Below are 27077 nucleotides of genomic sequence, written 5' to 3'. Positions count from 1 at the left end.
ACTGACACACAGGCCAGGGGCCTTGATTATCTACCTGGATCTGTGACCTGCCTGTCCTTCAGCCAGCCGGGTAGCATGACCTTCCAAGCTTTAACCCCCTCCTGGCATATTGAGGTGATGATACTTCCATTCAGGTGTTCCAAATTCTGAACCAGTAGAGTGTTTACTTGGCTCCTTAAAGCTGTGAATCCACCCAGCCAGCAAGCTGCTCCATGCTGAGGCTGGACCAGGTACTCTTGAAGGAGACAGACAGAGAGAGTAATAAGAACTGCTAAAACGTGTGTCCTGTGCCAAACCTATTCTAAGCCAGTACACTTGTTTAACCCTCAGCCCAGGCCCTAATAGGCTCTGCCGTTAGCCCCACATAACTGGTGAGAAACAGGTACCATGAGGGACACAGCTTCTGCCATTTGGAGCACAGGAATGTTCTTCCAGGGACTGCTGGGTAGAGGAGGGTGCCCCCCTGCAGGGTAACTCAGTAGCTCTGTGTTCTTTGGTTGCTTGTCCTGAATCCCACCTGCAGCAATGGTGGGTTGGGCATGCTCCAGGTGGCCTGTGGGTTCACCATGGTGACCCACCTGAGAATCCCCCAAGTCTGATGTGCAAATCTCCAGCCTTTGCCAAAACCATTCAGGGGACAGCCACTGTCCTGGGGCTTTGTGGAAAGCACAGCTGGAAAGAGACTGTGCCATCCCATCGGAAGTGTCGCCATTGGCAGCTTGGGGCCTCCAAGACCTGTGAGCTGTCTTAGACATGACAGGCAGGGCAGCATGGGCAGAGTTTTGCTGTGTCCAGAGAGACAGATTTTAGCACTGAAGAACTTCCTCATGCCAGGACCCCCAGGGCAAAGGTGATGGAGTGCTTGTCACTGGAGTGACTTGGCATTGTCATGCATCACATGGACCCTGGGAGGCCAGTCTTGGGAAGAAACTCCCTGATGAGTCAGTGATGCCTTTTGTGGCCCTCCCAGTCTTGCACCTCTGTCCCTATAATAGTCTGCAGGGGTTAGACCCATTTTACAGGTCTGGACACTGAGGTGATAGGAAGCTACTTATCTTAGATAATCCAGCCAGCCTCTTTGTAGTTAGCTCAGTGGTTCAGGTGTTTGTGAGCATGTCCTGTACACCCTACCCAGGACAGCTGCCAAGCGCCCTAACCCTTCCTCATTCCTTCTTCTCACAGGGACTCCACTGGCCTTACCTCCCACTGGTGGGGAAAGCTATTTAATGAGTAAGCCATTGGGGAAGTGGATGGGAGAGGGCATCTGGCTGTGGGCTGGCAGAGTGCCCAGGGCATTTTGTTTACACCCTCAACACCACCCAGTTTATACCACAGTTATAGCCCTTGGGCATGTGTTTTCCTCCCCTTGGGCCCCCAAGATGATGGATTTATGAGATGGGTAGGCTCACGTTCCACCTCGTGCCTCCAAAGTTGGGCTCAGTAACTTTCCACTGTAGGCAGCAGCTCCTTGGGCCTCAGGAGAGATTCCTTTCCTTCCAGGTTCTTGGTGTTCAAGGGCAGGAGATGGCAGAGTGGAATTTCCATGTGTCTGGGTTATGGTGTAGGACTCCATCCTGGACATCGGGGGCTTTGTCCTCAGAACCACGGAGCTCTGCGTCACCTTGCCCCATCTCCCACTTGTCAGACTGGGCCACTGAGGCCTGGAGCCTGGCGCAGGGTCCCAGAGCAATCACAACTGGACTTTGGCTACAACTCCAAGAAAGATGTTTGAAAGAACCCTGGTCTTAGAGGCACTGAGTTCAAACCTCTGTCTGTGTGTCCTTGGGCAAGACAGTTGCCCACTCTGCACCCCCATTCCCTTGTAATCTTTAGGGTGAGAATAATGGTGGCACCACCCTCCTTCTCAGGGTTTGGAAATGAATACCAGACGGAAGTCAGGGTCCTGCACACAGTAGGACTCCACAAGTGTCCTTTATACTTGGAGGCAAAGAATCTGCACTCCTAAGATTGTCGAGCTGAGGGATTAATACCAACTTGCCCTGTCACATTGATATCTCACATCCTGTCCCATGGAAACAAGCATGGGCTGTCACTGAGGTGTGGTTTGACTGCACCCTAGCTGTGGCCAGCCCCTCTCCATCTCCAGTAATGGGCTTTAAGCTATAGAATGGCCACAGGGAGGCAGGACCCAGTAGGAAGGAGGCTTTCACAGGCCCAGCAGACACCATCGCTGTTCTCAGGGGCCTGTGAGACACTACAAGAGCCAGCCTGGGGTACAAAACCAAGCACACCCTGGCTTGCAGTCAAAGTCTGCATTCAGCTTTCCTGGCTGCTCAGAACCTCCATGTCAGTCTGCCTCAGCCTGCTGGGCCTTAGGCAGATCCTCTGCCTCTCCAAGCCCCTCTTCTTCAGAGGTGGGGCTTCTAGCAGCTGCCTCTGTTTCAGGGGCAGGTGGTGGGCCTTGGCTCCCAGGATCTGCCTTCCAGCAGGCTCCCCTTTAGTTCTTTTTCCACCTCAGGGTTGCAGGTCCTTGGGACACCCCTCCCCCATGGTCACTGCTTTCCCTTTTTAGAAACTTTGCCTTTGTTCATCCCAAGTTCCGCCAAACCGTGACCTTTTTTGAGGCTGTGAACCAGCTGATTGATGGCTTCCACTGCCACCCTGCCTGCCCCAGGCAGAATCCCTTTCTGTGCCAAGCTCCACAATGGCCTCGCTTACATCTGCAGGTTGAGATGTTAGGGAGACCTGGGGTGAACATGCTGTGCAGTGGGGGTCTGGGGAGAGAGACAGCCTTGATGTAGCGCCTGTTCCATCCTCTGCTCCATTTTCACCCTGCAAGGTGATGAGTGAGTGTGTTCCCACAAACACCCAGATCTTAGAAGGACCTGCAGGTACTCACCTGGCACAGAGACTTATAGTGTGTCTGTTCTGGGCACCACCCAGGTTGGGAGAGTGGCTGTCTGCAAGGCAAAGAGAGAGAAACACAGGCCCAGGCAGCTCTAGCCAGCTTATCAGTAAGCACTGCCAGGGCTGCCTGGAGAAGTGCCACTTGGGGGCTGGGGACTGGACCAGGCAGGAGTGTGCGGCAGTTAGACACGGTGTTCAAAATCTTGGCTGCCTTTCTCAGGCCTGTCCTACCGGGCCATTTTGACAGGCAGGTTCACAGTTTGAACCTCATTCTTCAGAGAGGTGGATCCACTGGGGACATTGTCCAGCTTCAAACTCTTCAGCAGCCCCCAAGCGTTCCTGGAGATCGCCTTTGCCTGGCCTTAAAGACCTTTTGTGATGCAGCCCTTGACTCTCTCTGCATCCTCCTGCTCCCTTCTACCCCGCACTCCTTGAAGGTTCCCAGGGCAACCCCATACTCCTCGCAGGTTCCCAGGGCAATCTGCTTATTCTCCCCTCTAGACTTTCCTGGTGCCATTCTCCCTACCCGAACACATTTCCCTATCCTGTACTGCACCTCTGGCCCTTCTTCTGTCTGTGGGGTCAGCTCTTTCCAACTCCCCTTGTGCAGCTTGCCCATGTGTCCTTCCTGCTGCTTTCAGCTCTAAATCTACCTCCTTGGGGAAAGAGATGGCAGGGCAGTCCCGTATGTGACTCACTGGGACATGTACCCCACAACCCACACAGGCGCTGGCACTGAGCGGATGCTGCAGAGCTGTCAGATGGAGGAGGAAGTGACATACTGGGGAAGGAATGAGGGACATTCCCTCTGGCCCTCACAGCACTGGGGCCCTAACCCTGAAGCTGGCGCCTGTGAGGCTGCAGTTTCCTGGGTCCTTTCATCAAGAAGCAACCTGGCCCAAGGGCCTGTGCAGTTGGAGGACAGAGAGATGAAACTGCCCGGGATCCCATGACACTTCCCGGGATCCCATCCGAGGCGAGCCAGTGCAGCCGAGGGGCTGCTACACTCAACAGTCCCCAGAGAACAGACAAGACTTTCTCCCCAGCAGCCTGGAGAGACCCCCACAGCTGTTGACTGTTGATAGTTGTTTGCAGAGCAAAGGGGAGGCAGCCAGTGGCGGTTTCCAGCGCGGGCTGGCCCTCTTCCACCCAGGGTGCTGGCCAGCCAGGCCTCTGAGGCCAAGAACAAAGTCCCTAGTGCGCCTGTTGCTGTGTTTGGCAGGGGAGCCAGGGCGGGTTTGTCTTTTTCTAGCCACTTCAAATCTACCAATGGAAAGGTCCCCTCTGCTGCCAGGGACACCCAAGTCCTTGCCCTTTTGGTATGGCGGGAAGCCTCGTTTTTCTTATCTCTGAAGCATGACCTACACACACCTACATGTGTGCATGGTCTGCCTGCAGAGCTGGTTTGCATTTTGAACCTGAGCAAGTATTTTTTTTTTATTTTTATTTTTTCTTTTGGTTTTTCAAGACAGGGTTTCTCTGTAGCTTTGGGGGCTGTCCTGGAACTAGCTCTTGTAGACCAGGCTGGCGTGCGCCACCACTGCCCGGTGCAAGTATTTCTTGAACCAGACATTTCTCACTCAAGATCTCCAATCTAATGACTGCTGATCCAAGGGCTCAGGAAGCCTCTGAAGTTGAATGTCAGATTCTGTGCATGGGGTATAGGTATGCTTCTGGGGAGAGACAGCTGTGCACTCTTCGTTGCTCCTAGTAAGGCCTGTGACTGCCATACCCTTACCCAATTGCTTCAACCAGCTGCTCTGACAGAGCAGGACCCTGAACCTGGCCTCACAGCCCCATATCTCTTCCCTGGAGATGAAAGGTAGTGAAAATGGACTCAGAGGGGGTGTTTACAGTTTAAGTTGTAGTGTGAAGACCTGTATCCAGCACATCTTAGGAGCTCAGCAGGGATCCCTAGCAGAGGGCATGCTCTTGTTGAAGGTGGGTGAGTCCTGCTCCTGGCTGAAGCCAGAATGCTGTCACTACCAGCACTGGGAAAACTCCCAGCATGCCTGGCAGTGGGTGCTGGTTCCTCATTGTAGGCCAGAGGCTCAATGGCATGAGGATTGGGGCTAATTGACAGCACACCTGTGACTGACAGGACGGCTGCTTAAGAATAGGCCTCTGTCTGTGGACAAGAGAGGAGGTAACCCTAAAGGTCTGGGGTAACATTTCCTGGACAAAGCCATGGGCCCTCTGGGAGAAACTATGTCCCTAGTACACTTATTAAAGAAAGGACCAAAATGTTTACAGCTACCCACTGTGTGCTGTACACTACACATCACATGAGCCTGTGCCATCCTCGAGACAACCTTAGAAGGTAAACACGACTTCCACTAGTCTTTTATGTCTGCTTGAGGCTCAGAGATGTTAAACACAAAGCTTAAGGTCACACAGAAAACATACAACACTGCCTGGTTTGAACTGGATCTGCATAACTACAGGCCTGTGCTGTCTGGAGCCACTTTCCACATTCAGACCTAGTTGGAGGTGAGGGGCTTGTCCATTGATTGCACTTTGATGGAGGGCATGGCTATTTTCTACCTTTCTGCTAAGTGCCAGAACTTCAGAAGGCATCTGTGTATGTTCTCATCACCCCTGCCAGCCACCTCATGGTGGAGATCTAAGGTCACCCACCATTTGCAGATGACAGAGCCACATGTTTGAGAGACAAAGGGATTTGCTCAAGGGCCCTCAGGCAGATTAGTAGCAAAGCACAGACTGGACACAGTGCCACAGCAAGAGCCACCCAAGGAGCATTCAGAGGCTTACCCAGGACTGGGCAGTGGAGATGCCCAGTCTGCCCACCCCAGTTTTGAATCTGCATGGCTTAGTGTCAGGCATTGTTCCTCTAGTTGAACTCTAGAAAGACTGACACCACACCCCTGGGTGGGGCCAGAGCTACTGGCTGTGAGGTTGTCAGGCAGAGACTGTCCCTGCTGTCAACCACAAGGGTGACTTCGGAGGTCTGCACTGTTCCACCTTCCAGAAATCCCCTCTCTGGCTGGCTCTCATGGTTCCTAGATGGGCCTCACTAACCAGGGTCCTTGGCTAAGTGTGGAAGGAAAGGGTTTGTCCCTGGTGTGATTTGGGAGCCTCATCCTAGCCAAATGAATCTGGTCCTGGTGGCAGCGGCTGAGAGCTGTGTTCACAGCTGCAGCTTGGCAGCTATGACGGGATGGACGTTCCACAATAAAGTGCCAGGAAGGCCAGGCCGGGGCAGGATGAGGTGCATACCAACAGTCTTAGCAAAGGTGGTGAGCAACTGAGTCCTCTTGCCGCTGCAGAGAAGGGGTCTGCAAACAGGGGCTTGTGCCTCAGTGCCAAGCTGTGTGCACTGTGGGTGATGACTGCCCAGAGCCAGCTTGTCTACCAGAAGTGGTGATGGTAAGGTGAGGATTCACCTTAAAAGCCAGATGCAGTTGCTGAGGCACCTTCATCATGGGGGATTCAGAGTGGGGGACTGTGGCTTGCAGCAGGACCAACACAGAGATGAACAGTGCAGTGGGTTTGGGGCTGGAAAGATTGGTCTCTTCCTCCAATTTTCTTCTGTTGATTGCCTCTGCTGAAGTGACTGAATTCAGTTTCCTACTGACGTGCCTAGAGCCTTGGCCCTCCTGCTAACTCCAGTCCCCTGTGTCCCTGGGCAGGTTCTGGAGGCACATTAGGACACTTCTTGCCCTTGATTTTTAAGTGTCTTCACTCTGTGTTGAGAACATATCCATCCTACCCACCACCACTCTGGTTTTCTTTGCCTCTCATCAAGTCTGTGTCTTCAGTGTGTGGGGGTGAGGTGGGTGGAGTAGGGGGAAACAGAGTGTTTATCCCTCATTCCCTGAAGGAAGTTGGGTTGTATAATCAAGATTAAACAAATATGTCAGCCTAGGACCATCTGAAAGCACAATGGTGTCTGCAGGGAACTTATCCTAAAGTTTCAGAGGCTGGATCTCCCCATCTCTCTGTCCACCCACCTGCCCATGTCATCAGACTGGGCTCTAGAAACACCTGCTGAGGCTGCTGGGCTGTTTGATGAGGAGATGCAATGAAGAGATAAGACTGGTGCCCAGAATGGAGCAGGAGAGAAGTAGTCACCCAAGGTCACAGTACACTTGGGTACTCTGAAGGCTTTGATCTGTGGCCCTATTAATGCTTCCTGGAGAATTCGGCAGATGCAAGGGACCTTGGTCTTTAGGCAGTGGAGGAAGCTGTAGCCTGTGTTCATTGGCCTGCCCAAGGCTGCATGTGAGTACTACCCCTGCTCATGGCTCACACTGGGCACCTGCTTGCTTGGATTTCATCTTCTATATTCCTATAGGTCTCTAATTGGTAGTTTTTCTTATTGCATTGATTCCAAAGATGGCTGCCTCTCCAAAGCCACCCTGCCCTGCAGGCAGTGCTGGCTGGCCAAAGGCTGGTCTGCTGGAAGCCTGTGTATAGCCCCTTCTTGCATTGGGTCATGCCATCTGGTCCGAGCCTCTTGGCTGGGCATTTAGGACTATACAGCTGAGTCCCAGGACAAGGACAGCACACGAACCAACCTGTCACACAGTAACTGCCCAGCCTTGGCACCCTGAGCCACCACTACTGCTGTCCTCTGCTTTCCCCACAGCAACCAACTCCCTGCTCTGCCCACAGCACTGCCCTCTGATCTTTCAAGAGCCATCTCTGTGGGCATCACTGCTGCCCACAGCTCCTGGGTACTGGGGCATGTGCTGCCCTTCATACGCTCCTTGTTGGAGTGAATCCAGCTGTGACAGTGGAGAGATGCCAGTCACTCTGAGGGCTCTGCAGAGAGTATGAGCGGGTAAAGAAAAGACTGAGTGAGCAGTGGATGGAACACTTGGCCTGCCACTCTCTCGTGTCACTCCAGAGCCTCTTATGAGCACTTCCTACAGCCCTTCTGCCCAGGCCCTTGTTGCTTCATTTTGAGAATGGAAGGGAGAATGCGGGGCAAGTACTACAGACTAAGCAACCCCCAGGTGTTTGCTGGATGTGTGGTAATTGCCCTGTTTGTAAGTAAAAGCCTATCCCAAGCAGAAAGGTCTGTAATCACCAGGATTGCACCCTAGCTTCTGGATTTGAGTCCAGTCACCCCAGTAGCTGGACATGGTAATGGGGAAGGAAGGGAGCATTGTGGGCAGGCAGAGCAGCAGGTATCTGTGACTGACTGTAGGGTGTGTGGAAAAGGATGGGGTCTTGTTTGTTGTTTGTTTTTGGAGACAGGGTTTCTCTGTGTAGCTTTGGAGCCTATCCTGGCACTCGCTCTGGAGACCAGGCTGGCCTCGAACTCACAGAGATCCGCCTGCCTCTGCCTCTGCCTCTGCCTCTGCCTCTGCCTCTGCCTCTGCCTCTGCCTCTGCCTCTGCCTCTGCCTCCTGAGTGCTGGGATTAGAGGTGTGCGCCACCAATGCCCGGCTAAGGATGGGGTCTTACTGCAGCCCAGACCTGGAATGTGTGCCTGACCAACCTGGGGCAGAAGTGGCCCTGACACTTGTGCAGCTGCACTGGGGTAATCTAGTAGAGTCCACAAAGGAGGTTCTGTCTGCCCTGACCCTGACTGACCCGAGCCTGGGGCTTGCAGTCCCTCCATTGGCCCATTTCTGCAAAAAGGTTGTTGGAGAAGCTAATCCCTAGAGGTAACTAACATCTAGGGTGGCAGACAGCAGCTAGCTTTTATCGAGGACCTGATTTGGCCAGGCTTTTGATGGGCATGTAAGGTGTGATGGAAACCCTGCCTCTGGGTCCACACCTGCCACAACCCTTTCTCTTCTCTCTGCTCCCCTTCAAACATACCCCGTAGGACCAAAACACCTTTAAAAAAACAGGTTCTAGTCATTGAGGATTGTTTTAATGCTCAAAGCAAACATAAGGAGTGTTTTTATTTCTGTGGAAAATTTCTTAGGACCTTTGTATCTCCTCTGCCTTCAAGACATACTCAGAATCTAACCCCTTCTCGCCACCTGCTGGCCTCTCTTCCATCTGAGCCTTGTGATTCTGCAGGCCTGTCCCAGCTGTGGCTCTCCCAGCAGCCCATCCTGCCTGGTCTCCAGGGTAATCTTCCTCTTGATCAGCTCTGAGCTTGCAATAGCGAAGCTCCCTGGAGTTGACAGATCTATAGGCCCCCCACTCCCCTAACTCTGGGCCCACTCAGAACCCACTCCCCAGCTTGCCCACATTGACTCCTGGTTCCCCGGTCTCATCAGTATTTTCCTTTCTCAGGGGCCTTTGCACCGCTGTCCCTGCCTGGAGTTCTGCTTCCTTAAACTCCTTGTTCCTTCACTTCCTTTGGTGTTCTCTGCCCCAGTCACCCATCAAAGAGGTTCTCCATGCAAATCCCAGAGCAGGCTCTCAACCCATTGTTCTCTGCAGTGTAGTACACTTCATTTGTTGTCAGACTTACCAGAGGGGACCTTTGTCTGTCTTGGGACAGTTATATCCCCACTGCCTAGCGTGTCTGATGCATAGTAGATCCTTGCTAAATGTTTGCTAAGCAATTAGTTGACAGCAGACCCTGAAGGTTTGTTTTGTTTGTTTTGTTTTTTTTAACTCTGTCTTGCTTCTTGTCTTGGCATCACCTTTGGCAGGTAGTTGCCTTCTGTCTGAAGAGGCCTGCTTCCCTCCTCAGCCTTTGGAGGGGCCTGATGGTTCTTTTCCCTCGCTCTGCCACCCTTCAGCCTCAGGGTTAACCAAACCCTCCACCTCCATCCTTGAGAGGACCACAGCACAGAGCACGCTGGGTTGAGCGTGGGAGGAGTGTTCCCACAGTGGCCTGTCATTCTTCTCAGAATTCACTGTGGTGGCCTGCTTTGAAAATGGCCTCTGCAGCTGTAGTAAATGCAGATGACTCCCTGCGATGACCACCCACCTGCCACCTCCCTTGGAGTGGAAAGAGGAAGGAGGGGAAGAAGACTCCCACACCATTCTGGGCCACCTGGGTTGTGGCCAATGGCTAGGTTCTCTGAAAAGGCCCTCAGAACAAATCTCCTTAGAAATGAATCCTTAGAATGTACAATCCAGAAAAGCTAACCACCTGACTATCACAGAATCGGGGAAGCCAGAGTCCTGACTGGGACAGCTCTAGAGTTTCAGAGAGATCTCGAGGTTGTAGTCTGTCACAGACACTAGCTGTCCCGCCATATTTGATCCACACGGCCTCCCAGAAGTGATGGAAGTTTACTGCACCCATGTGCAGACAAGAAAATCAGGAGGAGAGACTGACAGGGTTGCCACTGTTGCTGGGAGCCTGGGACTGCAGGCTGCTTTAGGGATTCCAGAAGAATGCGTGCGCCCAGATCCCTACCTCGCTGTGAACACAAATTTTAAGGAAAGCAGCCAACACACTGGCTCCCCCTACACACTCCTGTTCCTCAAGAATCCTGGCACTTTGTAGCTCAGATGTAGCCCTGGGAGGAAGCTTCTGGACTTGGGGGTGGTTTGCTGGGGATGAAAAGGTCACCTGCCCCCAAGCCAGGTAATGAAAAGCTGGGTATGCAGAGGGAGCTCTTCAGTGCACACCCAGCATTAAACCTTGGCTTGCTCATCTGGGAAGCATGTGCAGTGACTTGCCATGGTTCGGTACAGGGGTACAGGCACTCCTTAGGTCCAGGCTGGAACCTTCTAAAATGTATCATTCATGCCCAGTCTAAAGTAGAATTTATGGTTAATAAAATCCCTGGCCATAGGAATACCTAGCGCTAACATGCTTTCTCTCTGCCCACAGACTCCAGCCCTCCTGCACGCCTCCTGGCCACCCGGCCTTGCTACGGCCCTGGCCCTGAGAGGCGAGCGGTCCTGGGCGAGGCACCACGCTTCCACGCTCAGGCCAAGGGCAAGAACGTGCGGTTGGATGGCCACTCGCGCAGGGCTACACGGCGCAACAGTTTCTGCAACGGAGTCACCTTCACACAGAGGCCCATCCGCCTGTATGAACAGGTGCGCCTGCGCTTGGTGGCCGTGCGTCCTGGCTGGAGCGGTGCCCTGCGCTTTGGCTTCACTGCGCATGACCCGTCGCTCATGAGCGCGCAGGACATCCCCAAGTACGCATGCCCCGACCTGGTCACACGGCCTGGATACTGGGCCAAGGCGCTGCCTGAGAACCTGGCGCTGCGGGACACGGTGCTGGCCTACTGGGCCGATCGCCATGGCCGCGTCTTCTACAGTGTCAACGATGGTGAGCCGGTGCTGTTCCACTGTGGCGTGGCCGTGGGAGGCCCACTCTGGGCACTCATTGACGTCTACGGCATCACTGATGAGGTGCAGCTGCTGGGTAGGTCGGTTGGCACAGCCTGTGCATCCACAGTGTTCACAGCCCCCCGAGTGGGGGGCAGGCTTAGTTCACCTGCGGGTACCCAGCTGCCCATTGTATCCCTGTGTGTCTTGATTCTCACAAAAGCAATGATGTTCAACTTCCAGAGGAGGAAACTGAGGCACAGAGAGTTAACGTTTGTTACAGAACTGGGAGAGAACCCACGTGGGCCCGGCCCAGAGTCCATGCCTTAGCTAGCCAGCTTGTCACTCTTAGACCACTGCTCACTCATTCATTCACTCAACTCTTTCACTCATTTGTCCATGGACCACCTCCCCCAATCCTGGCATGCATTTCCTCTGCTGGCTCTTATACAGTGGGCAGTCAGGTGCAGCAGCCAGAGCCAGGCTAACTGCGAAGAAGCGCAAGCTGCATTGGGGAAGCCCCCATAGTGTTGAAATTCTGACTGGATGCCCACAATGTAAACGTTTTCTCCCATCATCTCGAGACACTATATGTGATCTCATATATATGCGTGATATATACACGTATGTATATGTGTATAAATATGTATGCCCCCCACCGCTGAGCATGGAGGAAAGACACACACACACACACACACACACACACACACCTCCTGACCCAAATATTCCTGTCTCAACCTGGTCATATGGGTACAAGGACTGCCTAAGATCATATGTGTACAGAACATATGTGTGTGTTACTTTAAAGAAAATTGATGTAGAATTTGGCCAGGAATAGGATGGTGTGCATGCCTTTAATCCCAACACTTGAGAGGCAAAAGCAGGTGGGTCTTTATGAGTTTGAGGTCAGCCTGGTCTACAGAGTGAGTTCCATGCCAGCCAGGCTGTATATAAGAGCCTGTTTAAAAAAAAAAAAAAAAAAAAAAAAAAAAAAAAAAAGATGTAGAATTAACACAAACAGGAAAGTAGCCATTTTAAAAGGCATAGTTGAGTGGCCTTGAGTTGGTGCCCATTACCTCTGGTTCCATAGTAGTTACTCTTCCCAAAGGACAATAGACCCCTTAGGCCATTCTCTGTTCTCTCCTCCCCCACAATGAATGGCAGTCACTTGTTCTCTTCTGCAGCTCCAGTCTGCACTTGAAACAACCTGGCCTAGACTTGGAAGGTATGAAGGGAGAGTAGGTTTCTCAGGGAAGCTGGACACAGCCCTGTCTGTAATTTACCTGCAAGGAAATACAGAGGATAAAGTGAGTGGATGGACGGATAGACAGATTTATCCACCTGTCTGTAGCCTGAAGCTCCCCTCTCCTGAGGTGGTTCTTGACTCTGATCTTTCTGCATAGCCTGTTTCTTAACGCGCTCTGTGAGTGGACTGATGCACGCCCTGGAAATTGCTGCTGATTGCTTCTTTTTGATGGGAAGATGGTTTATACAGCTAAATGTTTGGACTGTTTCTGGTTTGCCTGCCCCACCTCCACACCACTGGGCATGGAGCTGACTCTCCTCTATCCCTAGAAATAATGAGGCTGAAGAAGTTCTAAGTGGATATTAAGCCACCATGACTTAATATTAAGAATGGGCAGTGGTTAAGGGATGATGTAATGTACAACCCTGAGAGATCCCTGGGAAAACTTGGCTTGGGGAGAGAGGTACCCCAGGACTAACCAATGGATACCTCACAACAGCCAGTGTCCAGTTTACCCTGTGCACCCCAGACTTCTGAGGAGGCAATATAATTGCTTTAAAACTCTCAGCCATGAAATCCCAGAGTAGAGAAAAACCCAGTACCCTTCATTGCCCCCACTTCTCATACCCCACTGAATAAAGCCCACAAAGCAAAACCCAATGATGACATCATGGGAGGGCTGTCAAATGGAGTGATAAAAATACAGGACATCTAGTTAGATTTGAATTTAAGATAAACAAAACAAAAAATTTAGTTGTGTATGGCCTATGACAGTATTTGGAACATGCTCATACCGGAAAAATAAAAAATTGTTTATCTAAAATTCATATGAACCCAGGCTTTATTTCATCCAGTAACACAGGCCTGGGAAACACAATCATCTTTGGGGACTGTGCCTTCACTGCCTCAGAACTTGAGCCAAGTCAAAAGGGGCCTAGAGGCTGCACACAGCTTTTGGCCTGGTGGAAGTATGCCCTGCTCTGCATCTTCCTGCAGTGGGTCCAGCTACCACACTGGTATGGCCAGGCCCAGGGTGCAGTTCCCTGCTTAGGTAAGAATCTGGGTTCTGAGAAGGAAAGTGCCCAGCCCTGGAGCTTCCGGTCTATGAGACTTGATTTGTCTGTATTTGGCTCACTAGCTCTCAGCCCTGGCTGTACACTGAGTCCCCTGGGAGACCTGGAAAGTCTCTGCTCAGTCTGCACCTAAGCCAATGACAGCAGGTCTGGCTCCCAGCACCAGGCTTACCCAAGGCTCTCAGGTGGTACAGCCTGCAGCCAGGACTGTAATTCTGAGGAAGCCCTTTGCATTGGGTGCCTGTTCCTCCCTCTCTCTCCCTCCTAGCCATCCTGTCACTCTGAGATGGAATTCCTTTAGACTTCATTTCCTCATTTGTATTTGTGATCATGTCACATGTGCCAGGCCTGTCTCATCAGTTAGTGCACCCTAGGACAGCTTGCAGATAAAGAAAACGAGGCTCACATCTGCTTGCTAAGGTACACTGGCATTCCAGCTGTCCTCTTCCCCCAGAACATTGTAGGCTCCCCAGGAATGGCTGAAGGAGGTCCATCCCTCTTCCCAGCACAAAAGGTCTGGGTCTGAATGGTCCCCATCCTTCCTCCGCCCAGTGCTGGTCAGATTAAACAAATATCACACTAAGGCCATGGCCTCGAAGGCTAGACAATCTGAAATATTTGGCTGTTTCAATATTATTTAAGTGGAAAAAAGACACAGTGCCTTGAAACACTGGTATAGGGCAATGCCTGGGGTGGGCGTTCTTCACTTCTTGTTCTGCTGTCATTCTGTAGACTTCCTACTCAGCGTGGCCTTCCTGTGGGGCAAACAAGGGGCCACTCACCTGCTGTGGCAGTCCTGCATCCTACTAGCTGCTTTTCTAGGCCTCAAGACTTACTGGTCTCATCCACTCATTAGGGTTCAAACCCCATTCTGGACTTGTGGCCATAGGCAGGGGGTGTGGTAGTTGAAGGACCCCCACCAACTCCTTAGGTCATAGTTGTGAGGGTGGGCTGTTCTTTGCAAGAGAAATCTGGGTGTGGGGACAGAAGCCAGAGCAGCAGTCCTGTCTGGGTCTTGCAAGGCACCATGTACCTGACTGGAAAGGCTACACACTTTCTGCTGAGACAGAAGACCCTGGACTGTATACTAGCTGCACTCACTTTCTTAAATTGTGAATTGTGGCATGTATAAAACACATGTAAAAACAGTACATACAGGGCTCTCAAGCAGTTATGGGCACTTGCTGCTCTTCCAGAGGACCCAGATTCGATTCCCAGCATCCACATGGTGACTCACAAACATCTGTAACTCCAGTTTCAGGGGATCCAGTGCTCTCTTTTGGCTTCTTTGGGCAGCAAGCATGCAAGTGGTACACATAAATATATGTAGGCAAAACACACATAAACATAAAAATAACAAAAATGTTTTAGAAGTATATATAAACATATTTTAAATGTATAAACATATATATGTATATATATTTAGCTCTTAGAGTTACCCAGAGTATGGAGATGTGTGTATGTGTGTATAATATAACATGAAGATATATATGTATGTATGTATGTATGTATGTATGTATGTATAAACAACTATAGACTTTGAGCAAGCTCTCATTAAGCAAGACCATTTCTCCTTACCTACTGATCTGAGGACATCCGCAGGCCTTGAAAGACATCTCTAAACTGTTGGCTTCCATGTTAGTTGCTCTTCTGACTGCTGTAACAAAATACCTAAGGCTTTGCCGTGATGTCTATTTGGCATGTTGTACAGGTTGAAAGAGCAGATCAGGCTGCCTCCCTGATCTGTCCTTTGGTGGGGCCTCTGGGAGTTGCCATCACAGTGATGGGCACAAGTGAAAGAGATCACATAGTGAGACAGCAGCTGGAGAAAACTGGGGGTCAGGCCTATTCTAACAACCCGTTCTCACAGGACAAACTTCACCTCAGCCCAGCATTCACCCTGGGGACCAGCACTTCCAATAGCATACTCAGAACATGTACTACCTCTTAATCATCCAGGACCTAGCTCCCAACACAGGAACCCCAGGGGACTTAGCAAACCAAAGTTCCCAAAAGCACTCCCTGCCCACTGCCTCCCTGCCTTTCTGACACTCAGCCTTGCACTGAGTGACTCTCCCCTACCCCTTTGCTCTTTCAGTACCTTACGTCAGCAAAAAGCACTTCCCACTCCAGACATTGGCATCCACACTTCCTCTTTCCTTCCCATTCTGTCACATGCCCTGTCATTTCTGTTCCCAGTGTCATTGTACAGAAGAGCCCTGAACCTAGACAAGACAGCTTGGGTTGTGTACCAGGTCCTGCCCCCTACACCCTGTGCCTCAGCTCCCATCTTTGCCAAATGGCAGCAGTGATAGTTCATACCTGTCAGTTGCAGTATTAAGTGAGATACGTGAGCTCAGGTTAACCTGCCACATGCCAGGGCCCAGTATAGGATTAGTGCTTTAGGCTGATGATGCTGTAGGGAAGCAACAAAGGCTCTTCAAAAGCCCAGATGTGTAAACTTATGAAGACCTGTGGGGAAAGGGAGAAAGGGACAAAAGAAGGAGGCAAGAAGTTGGGCTTGGTGCATGGACCCCAGGGCTTGGGAGACTTAAGATCACAAGTTCAAGAACAGCTTGGTCAGGGAGGGAGAAGAGAGGAAGTGAGGTGGGGAAGGAAGAGAAGGCCTTTTAAAACAATAGGAGGTCAGGCACAGCAAGGATGGAGGCTCTGTTAGTACTCAATCCAGTCTGACCACCTGCAGGCCTAAGGGCATGGGAATCTGGGGGCCAGAGTCCAAAGTCATGAGGATCTGGGGTGAGGTTCAAGGAAACTGGGAGTCAGGCAAATCTGGGGTCCAGGGTATTAGGTCTAGGAGTTCAAGAATGGGGCTTGAAGTACGGGGTGAGATCTGGAGGAGATGGGGTCTGGAGTCTCTGATGGTGGGGTTGGTGGGTGCCATCTAAGGTCCAGATTCTGAGGTTTGGGAGTTAAGGAGTGTGGAGTCAGAGGGAACCTGGGGTTCAGTTTCTGAGGTCTGGGGAAACTGGAGTCTAGGGCTTTAGGAATTGGGTCTGAGGTCTGGGGGTGATGGGATCCAGGGTCTGAGCCCTGAGGTGCAGGCGCCAGCAGTCTCCTGATGCTTCTCCTCTGTCCTGCAGAGAGCACCTTCGCTGACACACTGACACCCCTGCGCCTGGGCCAGGCCCGCCTCAGCGCCTGCCCCCCTCCCGGCAGCCACGACACCGCCAACTTCGACAACAATGAGCTAGAGAACAACCAGGTGGTGGCCAAGCTGGGTCATCTGGCCCTCGGCCGTCCGGACGCCGCTGTCCCGTGCGTGGCCCGCGAACGCGCGCGGCCCGCCTCGTCACCCGCGCTGCTGGACGCCGAGCTGCGCTTCCACGCCACGCGCGGCCCCGACGTGAGCCTGTCTGCAGATCGCAGGCTGGCCTGCGCGCCCCGACCAGACGGCGGCCGCACGCTGGTGTTCTCCGAGCGGCCGCTGCGGCCGGGCGAGAGCTTGTGCGTGGAGGTGGGCCGGCCGGGCCTGGCGGCACCCGCGGCCGTGGCCTTCGGCCACGTCGTGTCAGAGCTGCCCGCCGACCCCGCCGCGCTGCTGGACCGCAAGGAATACTGGGTGGTGGCGCGCGCCGGGCCGGTCCCCAGCGGCGGCGACTCACTCAGCTTCACCCTGAGGCCGGGCGGCGACGTACTGCTGGCGGTGAACGGGCGCCCGCGGGGACGCCTGCTGTGCGTGGACACCTCGCAGGCGCTCTGGGCTTTCTTCGTGGTGCGCGGCGGAGCGGCGGGCCAGCTGCGCCTTCTGGGTGAGTGGCCCAAGGCCCCCAACAAAAGCTCCCTCTAGCGCCGGGCTGCTGCTGTCAGAGCTTGGCTGGCCGACGGGTATAGTTTATTTTATTAGTTTAATACAAACGCATAATGCATATTTTGTGTGTGTGTGCGAGAGAGAGAGAGAGAGAGAGAGAGAGAGAGAGAGAGAGAGAGAGAGAGAGAGAGAGAGAGAGAGAGAGAGAGAGAGAGAGAGAGAGAGAGAGAATGAGAATGGAATTCACTGATGTATTCAAGAGAAGTGGCACCCCAGCACGTGCAGAAGGTGGAGGGAAACCTTGAGCCATTCTGTTTTAAGATGATTCTTTCTTGCCTTTGCTGCCTGCCAGCAAAGGACGGGATACCCACCTACTGTATGTGAGACGTGGACAGGGACAGCTGCACAGTATGGCATTTGCTGCAGCAGAAAGGGTACCTTCCAAGTTTGGGGAAGCCAATGATCCAGAGAGCACAGTGCCATCCTCACAGCCCAACTCAGCAAACACAACCACCATGCCACCACGTTGCCCCCGATGCTCCCAGCCACCTGTGAATCCACTTAATTATCCCCATCTACACACAGGACTACAGAAAAGCAGACCTCACAATCCAAGGGTCACACAGCTCTGAACTGCTGGGCAGACATCATTCTCCTGGGTCTTGGTATCCTGGGTGGAAGAGAGTGCTGTGTCCATGGTGAGGTTGTCATTGGGGTGAAATGATGGGCTGCTTTTCATGCCCCCAGCTGGTGTCTGACATAATGTGTCATAGCCACAGCTACAACCTGAAGGAAGGCAGAGGAGGAACATGATGTCTGTGGTTGTTGGCTAGGATTATTTTGGTTTTATTTCTGTTGTTGTTGTTGTTGTTGTTGTTGTTGTTGTTGAATCACCTAATGTAGTATTACAGCCTGAGACAAGTTGCCCAAGTTCCTGCTATGTCAGCTGGGCTTCCATCAAGCCAGAGTAATGGAGGCATCACTCTTCTTCCTAAGGAGGGACATATTTTCTGAATTAGCACTGAGCTTGGGCAGAGAGAAATACTCATAGCCAGGGATCCTGTAGCCGTGACAAAACCCCATTCTAAGTGCCCCAAGCCACAAAGGGTAGTATACCTCAGAAGTGGGGGTGTCTGTAGGATGAATTCAGGAAAGCCAGGTCTAGGAAGTGAATATATGTTATCAGGACAAGCACTGTGCTGGCTCCACTCTCAGTCAAGCCCCTGCCACAGAGGGGCTTCTCCCGTGCCAGGCTACCTTCTCAGTGTCATGAGCCTTTCCTTTCTCAACAGTTCTAATGGCAGTGGCAGGGTGGCCTTGCTTGGGTTATGTGTCCTTCCTTGAGTCATAGTGGGCTTGAAGAATGGAAGGGTCTCTGGCCTGGCATCCTAAGGCCATTTCTGAATTAGGAGTAGAGTTATAGCCATACCACTATGAATGGATCCAAGTAGGAATGGAGGTTGGGCAGGCAAAACACAGGCATCCACCACATTGATGGAACTCTGCACAGTCACTCTAATCGGCTCCCTAGACAGAAGGGCTGCAGGGCCTGTGCCACCCTCACACCCCTAATAGAGTCTCTTTGGCTCCCAGGTACCCTGCAGTCCAGTCCTGAGACCACAACCCCTTCGGGGTCCTTCAGCGGCTCCCAGGATGACAGTGATTCAGACATGACCTTTAGTGTCAACCAGTCTTCCTCAGCATCAGAGTCATCTCTGGGTAAGAAAATGCAAACCCCCTAGGGGGCAGAGGTTCCTGACATCATGGGTCCTTTGGCTGTGGCAGTGGCCTTGGCCTTTGCTGGCTGAGCAGAGCTGCTGTATTTCCCGTTACATCTGCTCTTGCCTTCTGCTGTGCTCACTGGGAGCATAAACATGGAGATTCAAAGGTCAAAGGCTGCTTATCTTTGTGCTTTTGGGGACAGCAATATCAAAAACGGGTAAAACTCAAGAGGTGAACGAAGATGGGGCGCTCTCCACACTGTGCCCCATTTCCACCATGGGAACACTGTTCTTGGGATTGCCCAACAGAGCCCTCCTGAAAGCCATGTCATTAATGATGTCCTCTCTCCCTTCTGGCAGTGACAGCCCCCAGCTCCCCACTGAGTCCCCCGGTGTCCCCAGTCTTCTCTGCACCTGAACCAGCAGGCAGCAGGAATGGAGAGTGTACAGTGTGCTTCGACAGCGAGGTGGACACAGTCATCTATACGTGTGGACACATGTGCCTCTGTCACAGCTGTGGCCTGCGGCTCCGAAGGCAAGCACGGGCCTGCTGCCCCATCTGCCGGCGGCCCATCAAGGATGTCATCAAGATCTACAGGCCGTAGCTATGCATCTGGCTTGGCCAAGGCAAGGTCACCTTTCTGAAGCCCCTGTTAGGTGGGCGACACCATGGCTATCAGGGAGCCCAAGGTCAGAAGCCATCTCTCATCTGCCACTCTGCAGTGATGAGCAAGGCAGGACAGGTGTGGAGATGAGGCCCTGGGGGCCAGAGCCCAAGCAAACATTGCTTCTGGCTCAAACACACGCTGCCCCAAAAAGCCTGTCCCAAGATTCAGCTCAGGAACTGCCTGGCAGATCACCTGCCTCTTGGTGACCTTCAGCTGGGAAAGGGTGCCCTCTGTCTGTGCAATGCTTGTTTGGGGTTGGGTTGAGTGTGTGTGTCGGGGTGGGGGGAGACAGCATAGAGAATGAGTGAGAGAGAATGTGTGAGAGCAAGTGCGTGGAAGTATGATACAGGGATCTGTCGTCTCTGGGAGGGTATTTAACACTAAGGAATGTGCAATCGGGGCCCAAACATTAATGTGACGGATGTCCACTTTCTGGGGATATGGTTTTCTGCAATGAGCTAACTTTGAACACAGGAGTCCCGAACCTACACAGAACTCCTTCAATGGTATAGAAAGAGGCACTCACATTTTCTAAGGGAAAGCAAAAATAGCTCACTGTTTACAGCTCCAAGCAGCAGCTCCTGCTGAGGAGGAAGGTGGGCAGGGGACATCAGAGCACAGGTGGCTTTTACTGCATACTCAGAGTAGGAGTTGCCTTCCCATGGCAGCCGAGGACAGGTGTCCCCAGCTCTATCATCCTAGATTCGTCCATCCCCAGTCAACACAGTGAGCACCTTGCCCCTCACCATTGCTACATGCTCTGGAGTCTTGTAATGCCCCTCCCGTTCTCTGGGCTGACTCCATAACTCTCATGGTAGAATTAAGGTGAGCTGTGGGCATGTCCCAGTGGCCAGCTGGCAGAAGCTAGAAGACCCAGGCTCCCCATCTGAACCTTGTCCTGATCCTCTCTTTTTCCTGTTGACTGGTAAGGTGTGAACTAGTACACTTGTCAGATACTTGTGAAGAGCTGACTGAGATGCTCCCCACTCCTGGCCCTGTTGGCTGTCATTTCCCAGGACCCTGGCCCTGGCCCCAGACATTGCCATTGCTGACATTTCTCCTTTCTGAGGAGCCCAGGTTCCGGGGTTATACCTGCCTGCTGTGAGCTGTACCTTTGGAAAGGTTCCTTGGCCTCTCTGTTTCTTGGTTCCTACTTGGAAGCCTGGCGCCAGAGCACCCAGGAGACCAACACACTCTGGGAGAGCTTGAGAGACAGCTTGTGAGGAGCAACTTTTTCTCACAGCTAATCTGGCCATCTCTTGCTATGAAGGAGGAAGAGGGGCAGAGAAACATTCAAGAAGTGAGGTTCATGGAACACGCTTTGACAGGAGCCATGGACCACCTGACAGCAGCCCAAGCCACAGGCAGTACGCCTGGGTGGCTGGAGGCCCTGTGCTGCTTCTCTGTCTGGGAGTGTCTGGATCTAGCCCAATCACAGTTCCCCCCTTCCTGTCCCCAGCAAGAGCCTCTGAGAGCTAGCTGACTTTTCTATAGGGACTGCAGGTCATGTGTCCACCCTTTCACTTTGCAGCTGCATCTTTTTTTTTTTTTCCCAAGAAAGGGTTTCTCTGTGTAGCCCTAGCTGTCCTGGAACTCAATCTGTAGATCAGTCTGGCCTTGAACTCACAGAGATCTGCCTGCCTCTGCCTCACCAGAGTTGGAACTAAAGGCATGTGTTACCACTACCTGCATGCAGTTAAATCTTTTAAAGAGCCACAGGAACCCGTGTTTGCCTGGGTGAAAGTGGGAGAGTCAGGTACATTGGGTACCCAACTCAATGTATTCAGCCAAGCTTTTGGCTTCTCTGTGTGTTGGGCATGTGCAGAGCCACCTTGTCACCAGTGATGGTACCTGGGTTTCCAGCAGCCATGGCCCTGCCTGATCATAGTCTCTAACTGCCCCAGTCTCAGTGGCCTGGGAGAACCAGCTCCGCTTTGCCTCTTGCTTTCCCAGCTGGACCCTAGCGTTGCAGCAGGGGCTACCCACAGCCACTACCAGGAAATCAGGAGCTGAAGTCCTAGACCTAGGGGTGGACTAGGCATGCTCCTGGTGACCTGTCATCAAGGCAGAAAGGCACCACTGGCTTGTTTAACCTGCTCTGCAGCCACTATAAATAGCTGCCTTGTTTCCCACAGAGCAGTAGGGACTGTTTCTGTTCTAAAAGCCAGGTATTTGCCAGTGCTCTGAAAGATGGAGGCATGCCCTGGAGGCAGTGTGTGTGTATCATCTCAACAAGGGACAGGAGGCAAAGAAGCCAGTGTCTTGCATTCACACCTCACGCATGGCTGCACAGTGAGTTAAAGGGACACCTGGGACAGGACCCTGTGTACAGGTTTTAGTGCCATCTGAGACACAGATCATTAGGAGGCACGCCGTGTTATTAGTAACTGTGAACACCACATCCACCTTAGCCACAGGATGATGGGATGCAGCTTCCAGGTCCAAGACTTTGTTCAGCTGCAGGAAATGGGTCCTCAGGATCTAGAAAACATAGTGTTGTCCTCATTTGGCAGGGGAGATCTGAGGTCCTGTGAGAATCATAAGGCTTACTCAGCAGGAAATGGTGGGGGGCTAGGATTCCAGCCTCATATCTAGTCCTGGCCAGCCGGCCCACTTCTCAGGAAGCTCAGCACTGCCCAAGTCTTCTTTCCTGAAACTTACCTGGAGAGCCTGGGCATCTGTGCAGAAGGTTCTGGGCCACAGTCCCTCTGCTGCCCACACCCTAGAGGGTACAAGTGTCCTCTAAGGCTCATGCATTCCGTGCCCTCCTGCACCAGGATGTCATGTGGGGCTGCTCTGGAGAGGGACCTTAGGCCATCTTGTGGCCACTCCCCTCTCGGGCAGCACCCCACCCCATTTTCCAAGCTCACTGATAATTTTGTGCCCTGTGAGCTTCAAAAGCCAGGAGTAGGATGGGGGATGCTAGGTGACACCACCTCCTTCATGGCAGCCAAATCCCTGCCCACTGGAACTTCCTGGAAAATGGTTGTTTCCCAAACAAAGTGGACTTCTCCTCCTACTGCATCCCCAGAGCTGCCTTGGGGTTGACTTCTTGGGCAGCTGTCCTTCCAAGGTTGTGTGACACATATTTTCACTTGTTCAGCATCCACTTGTCAGCATGGCTCATGCCCAGGACATGAGGTTGAGAAATGGGACTGAAGGCAAAGCCTGGGAGCAGCTCTCAAACCAGAGGCCAGAGACCTCATTATAAACTGACTTGGTCACTCTGGAGTTGGATCTTGAGCTAGCATTAAGTAAAAGGCTACAAGTCAGACCAGGAGGCAGGTTATGAGTAGTCAGGAGTTTACTGAACACAAAGTCACTCAACAAACATTTGCTGAGTGCTCTCAGGATATGAACTGCTATGAGGAGGGAACAGAGAGGGTGTACCCAGCTCTGATGCCAGAGTGGTGTCATCAGCAGGGTAAGACAGGGCAGACCACGTGGGCTTTCTTGACCATTCTGTTGCCTTGGGTCCATTTAGTTAAATGCCCACAAAGCTTCCCACTCCCACATTAGAGATGTGGGGTCCTTTGTGGTAAGTGAGCTCTTGCCAAATGGCCAGGACCGCATCAGGTAATGACCATCTTCAGGTCCTGCAGGGAGTCTCTGGGGAGACATCTTCCTGCTTCGTCCAGACACTGGGAGCCACAAGAGCCCTGAGTTCCAGCCAAGAGTGTTGTTGTGCAGCCTTGGAGCATGGGAAGCAGTCACTGAGCTGCTCCGTCCATCCTGGCTAGGGACACGGCTCAGGAACACACAGCCTCCCAGCATTTCTCAATATTTTAGTGTCTCACGGTCTCACCCGAGTCCCTAATGAAACTACCCATATGACAATCTGTCTGTGCCTTATGGAGGTATGTGTGTGTGCACTTTTTATCCTTTAAAATGCAACCCTTCAAAGTGGACAAGAAACTAGCAGAGGTGGTAGGGTCCAAATGCCGGCAGGGAGTCCCTGAGACCCTCCTGCAGTTTGCTGTTGGACTTACAATGTTCATCCCCACCCTACTCCCACTACCTGTGTACAGACCCTTTGAACCATGTCTGTCCTTTCTGATTCAATACTGTGACTCTCCAGTCCTGTCTAGTATTTGGGGAACTGTACTAAAAGCCCTAGAGCTTGGGGAGTGAGCGGGGAAGGGTTTGCGCTGATCTTTGTGTGTTGTGTGTTCTGATATTTTGTCTGTTTTTATCTGTTTTATATTAACATAACTTTCCTGTTTGAAAAACAAATACAACTTTGGCTTGATTTAAAAAAAAAAACAAAACAAAAAACGTCTAACCAGAATTCGTTTTTTTTTTTAATTGTGCTGAATGTTGTGTTGGTGAGTGAAGGGAGAGCTCCAAATCCTGCCAGCCTTTAAAATAGGTGACACCATGTCTGGAGAGCACCGGCAGCCCTTAGTCCTTTCACCATGTCACTGCACATCTGTAGCAATACTGCAAAAAATCCTTTTGTTGAGGGTGAGCACTGATCATGGTGTTTTGACACCAGCATTGGTTAACGTAGCAGGAAACCAAGACCCCGAAGTGTGCAATGAACGGGGTACTGCCTTCACTTTGTAAGTAACAAACTGCCTAGGGTGGGAAGACCAGAACACAGCCTCTGCCACTGAGTAGATTACTCTGCATCCAGCTCTCCTTTGTTCTCCCTCCCTCCCAGGGTAGGTTCTCAAAACCGCTTGACTGTTCAACCTGCATCCTGTCTCCCATCATCCCTTAGTGGACCAACCCGCATGGTGTCCCTCCTTGAACCAATCCCTAACACCAGGTTGATGTGGGCCCTGATCAGCCAGACCCAGAACATGCATTGGCCTTTTCCTGGGTGCAGTGAAGAGTGCCTGGACAGACAAACTGACAGACATCTCTGTAGGAATGGCTGAATGAAACATGAGACACTACTGTGAACCTGTAGGGTGAAGCCAGGGCAGCCTGACCATGGTACGTTAGTTAGGCCTCTGTACATCAAGAGTCACTTGATTTCAGGGTGGATGTGACTACTGTTATGGTCATGCTTGGAGATGCTCTGGACACTGGTGTCCAGCACTCACAACAGGCAGCCAATGTTAGTTGTTTACACCACAGGAGTGTAAAATGTTAACAAGACATGGGGACAGAAGCTTGGAGGACTGAAGGCAATTCAAGGCCACCCTGTTCTACATAACAAGTTCCAGGTCAGCCAGGGGAAAACAGGGTCTAAAACCACACCCACAGTCTGATTTGATAGATGTGGGGAAGCAGTCCAGCAGCCCCACAACTGGCCATGTTTCACAACCACAGAAAAGTAGCCAGAGTGGGCTGCCCTGAGCAATCATCTCAGTTGATTGCCTAGGATTCCATCTTTTTTTCTCCTTTTCTATTCTTTTCCTTCCTTCCTTCCTTCCTTCCTTCCTTCCTTCCTTCCTTCCTTCCTGCCATCTCACTATCTAGACAAGGCTGGCCTCAAACTCAGAGACCCACCTGCCTCTGCCTCCAGAGTGCTGGGATTAAAGGTGTGTGCCACCACCACCCAGCTGCTTCTAACCTATTCTATAGCAAACAGATTCATTTCAGCTTGAAGTTAGAGTAAAAATTACCTCCCTGTTCTGCCATACCCACAAAGAGCAGCTGACCCCAGCTGAAATTTGTTGGAATTCCCAGGCAGCCAATGTGATTTTAGGATCTGCATTTAGTCTTGATGAGATAAGACCAGGCTGACTAACTTAATTGGGCTTCCTGTAGTCCAGGGTTTAGGGCCCAGATGACTGGGGTGGGCTTGCAGCAGCACCAGGAATGAAAAGGAGAAGATGAGAGAAGTACACAGGCCTGCTCTTCCAAACCTGTCAGAACATCCCGGCTGAAGCACTGCATTAGGAACAACAGGGCAAGAGAAATGTACCAGCCTTTAGCTAGCCACGGAAACCACAAACCCCACAGGATGTCTGCAAGGCCTCTTCAAGGTTCTCATTCACAGAGGATGTGACCAAGGACTCCCTAGAGGAAGAAGTAAATCTTGTCAAAGCAAAACCATTCACAGTTGTGTTTGCTCTCCTTTCAGAACTCGGGCCCCTTCTTTCCCCCGTGATGCCACCTGTTTCTTTGGGGCTGGGGGACATTTTCATGAATACCATCTAATAACCAGGACTCTTTTTTCTTTTTTTTCTTTTTGGTTTTTTGAGACAGGGTTTCTCTGTGTAGCTTTGTAGACTGGGCTGGCCTTAAACTCACAGAAATCTGCCTGCTTCTGCCTCCCAAGTGCTGGGATTAAAGGCATGCACCACCACCACCTGGCTAACCGGGACATTTTTAATAAAGAAAAATGATCACATTAACCTGGGTTCTTTGGAAGTGGAATACATTGTGAGATCTTGTAAAAATAAATGAATAGATAGATAGATAGATAGATAGATAGATAGATAGATATAGATAGGATAGATGATGGATGAATGGATGGAAGAGAAAGAGAGAAGGAGGGAAGGAGGAAAAGCCAACTTAAGAGCAAAAAGGAGGGAGGGAAATTTTTAAATTTAAAATACTGAACCTGTTGGTTCTAGGTGGCTTCAGGGACAGCCAGAGCCAGGTGTTAGTCATACAACTGCCCCTCTCTATTCTGCTTTCTTCTAGGTTAGTGTCATGCTAGGCAGGTTTACCTGTGGCAATTAAGGTGGCCCCAGTGTCACCTAACATGTCATGCCAACTTAGTAAATGTGTTAGAAATCTGTCCCATTTTGGAGACAAAATACCTGACAAATGTGACTTAAGGAAGGGGTGGGGTTTTTTGTTTTTTGTTTTTTTTTTGTTTGTTTGTTTTTTGCCCACAGTTTCCAAGGATGAAGAAGATAGGGCTGCAGGAGCAAGAGAGGGCTGGTCATACTACATCCGCAGTCAGGAAGTGGAGAGTGATGAATGCTGGTACTCGGCTAGCTTTCTTATTTCCTATTCAGTATGACAGAGTGAGTCTTGCCACCTCAGTTAACCTAATTTAAAGAAATCTCTCATAGACACATCCAAATATTTGTCTCCAAAGTGATTCTACATCCTGTCAAGTTGAAAGTCAATATTAACCATCCCAAACCTACCCCTTATCAACTTGGTACCCAGATATAACATTTTTAAGCTTTAATCTTCAGCCCCATCATGCCTGTTTGCTCATGGACATCTCATAGTACCACACACATGCAGTGCAGCTTCAGAAGCTCCCATAGGATTTAATGGTACAATACTATTTAAAGCCCAAGTGTCATTTGAGACTCAAGGTAACCGCTACACTGTGAGCTCCTATAAAAATAAAAAATGAAAAAATGAAAACAAGTTGCATACTTCCAACACACAATGGAACAGAATAAACATTCCCGTTTCAAATGGAAAAACTGAAACATAGCAAGGAATAATTGGGCCCAAGCAAGGCTAAAACCCACTAGGGCAAACAGCAAATCCTGCAGCTCCACCTCTGTCATCTGGAACTCATGATGGAGCCGTCTGGATCCCAAAGGGGCTTAGGTAGACATGCTTCCAGCCTTGCTCTGTGCCCTCCTGAGCTGGCTCTACTCCATGCCTTCGGCTTTCTTCAGTGGACAGTCCGTG

General features: G+C 51.4%; 1 protein-coding gene across 1 annotated transcript in view; it reads left to right on the top strand.

The window, feature by feature from the left end:
- Positions 1-23802, top strand: part of Neurl1b (neuralized E3 ubiquitin protein ligase 1B) — a 30172-nt gene extending 6370 nt beyond the window's left edge. Inside the window, exons 2-5 of the mRNA XM_027425191.2 lie at positions 10589-11134; positions 16458-17126; positions 18719-18844; positions 19207-23802. Of these exons, the coding sequence (XP_027280992.1) occupies positions 10589-11134; positions 16458-17126; positions 18719-18844; positions 19207-19451 (1586 nt within the window). The 3' untranslated portion in view covers positions 19452-23802. The remainder of the gene's footprint in view (positions 1-10588; positions 11135-16457; positions 17127-18718; positions 18845-19206) is intronic.
- The last annotated feature ends 3275 nt before the right edge of the window (positions 23803-27077 follow it).

Source organism: Cricetulus griseus, chromosome 7, assembly GCF_003668045.3.
Source record: "Cricetulus griseus strain 17A/GY chromosome 7, alternate assembly CriGri-PICRH-1.0, whole genome shotgun sequence".
NCBI classification, from domain to species: Eukaryota; Metazoa; Chordata; class Mammalia; order Rodentia; family Cricetidae; genus Cricetulus; species Cricetulus griseus.
The sequence above is the reverse complement of the archived record's forward strand: the minus strand, read 5'-3'. Positions and strand labels throughout refer to the sequence as shown.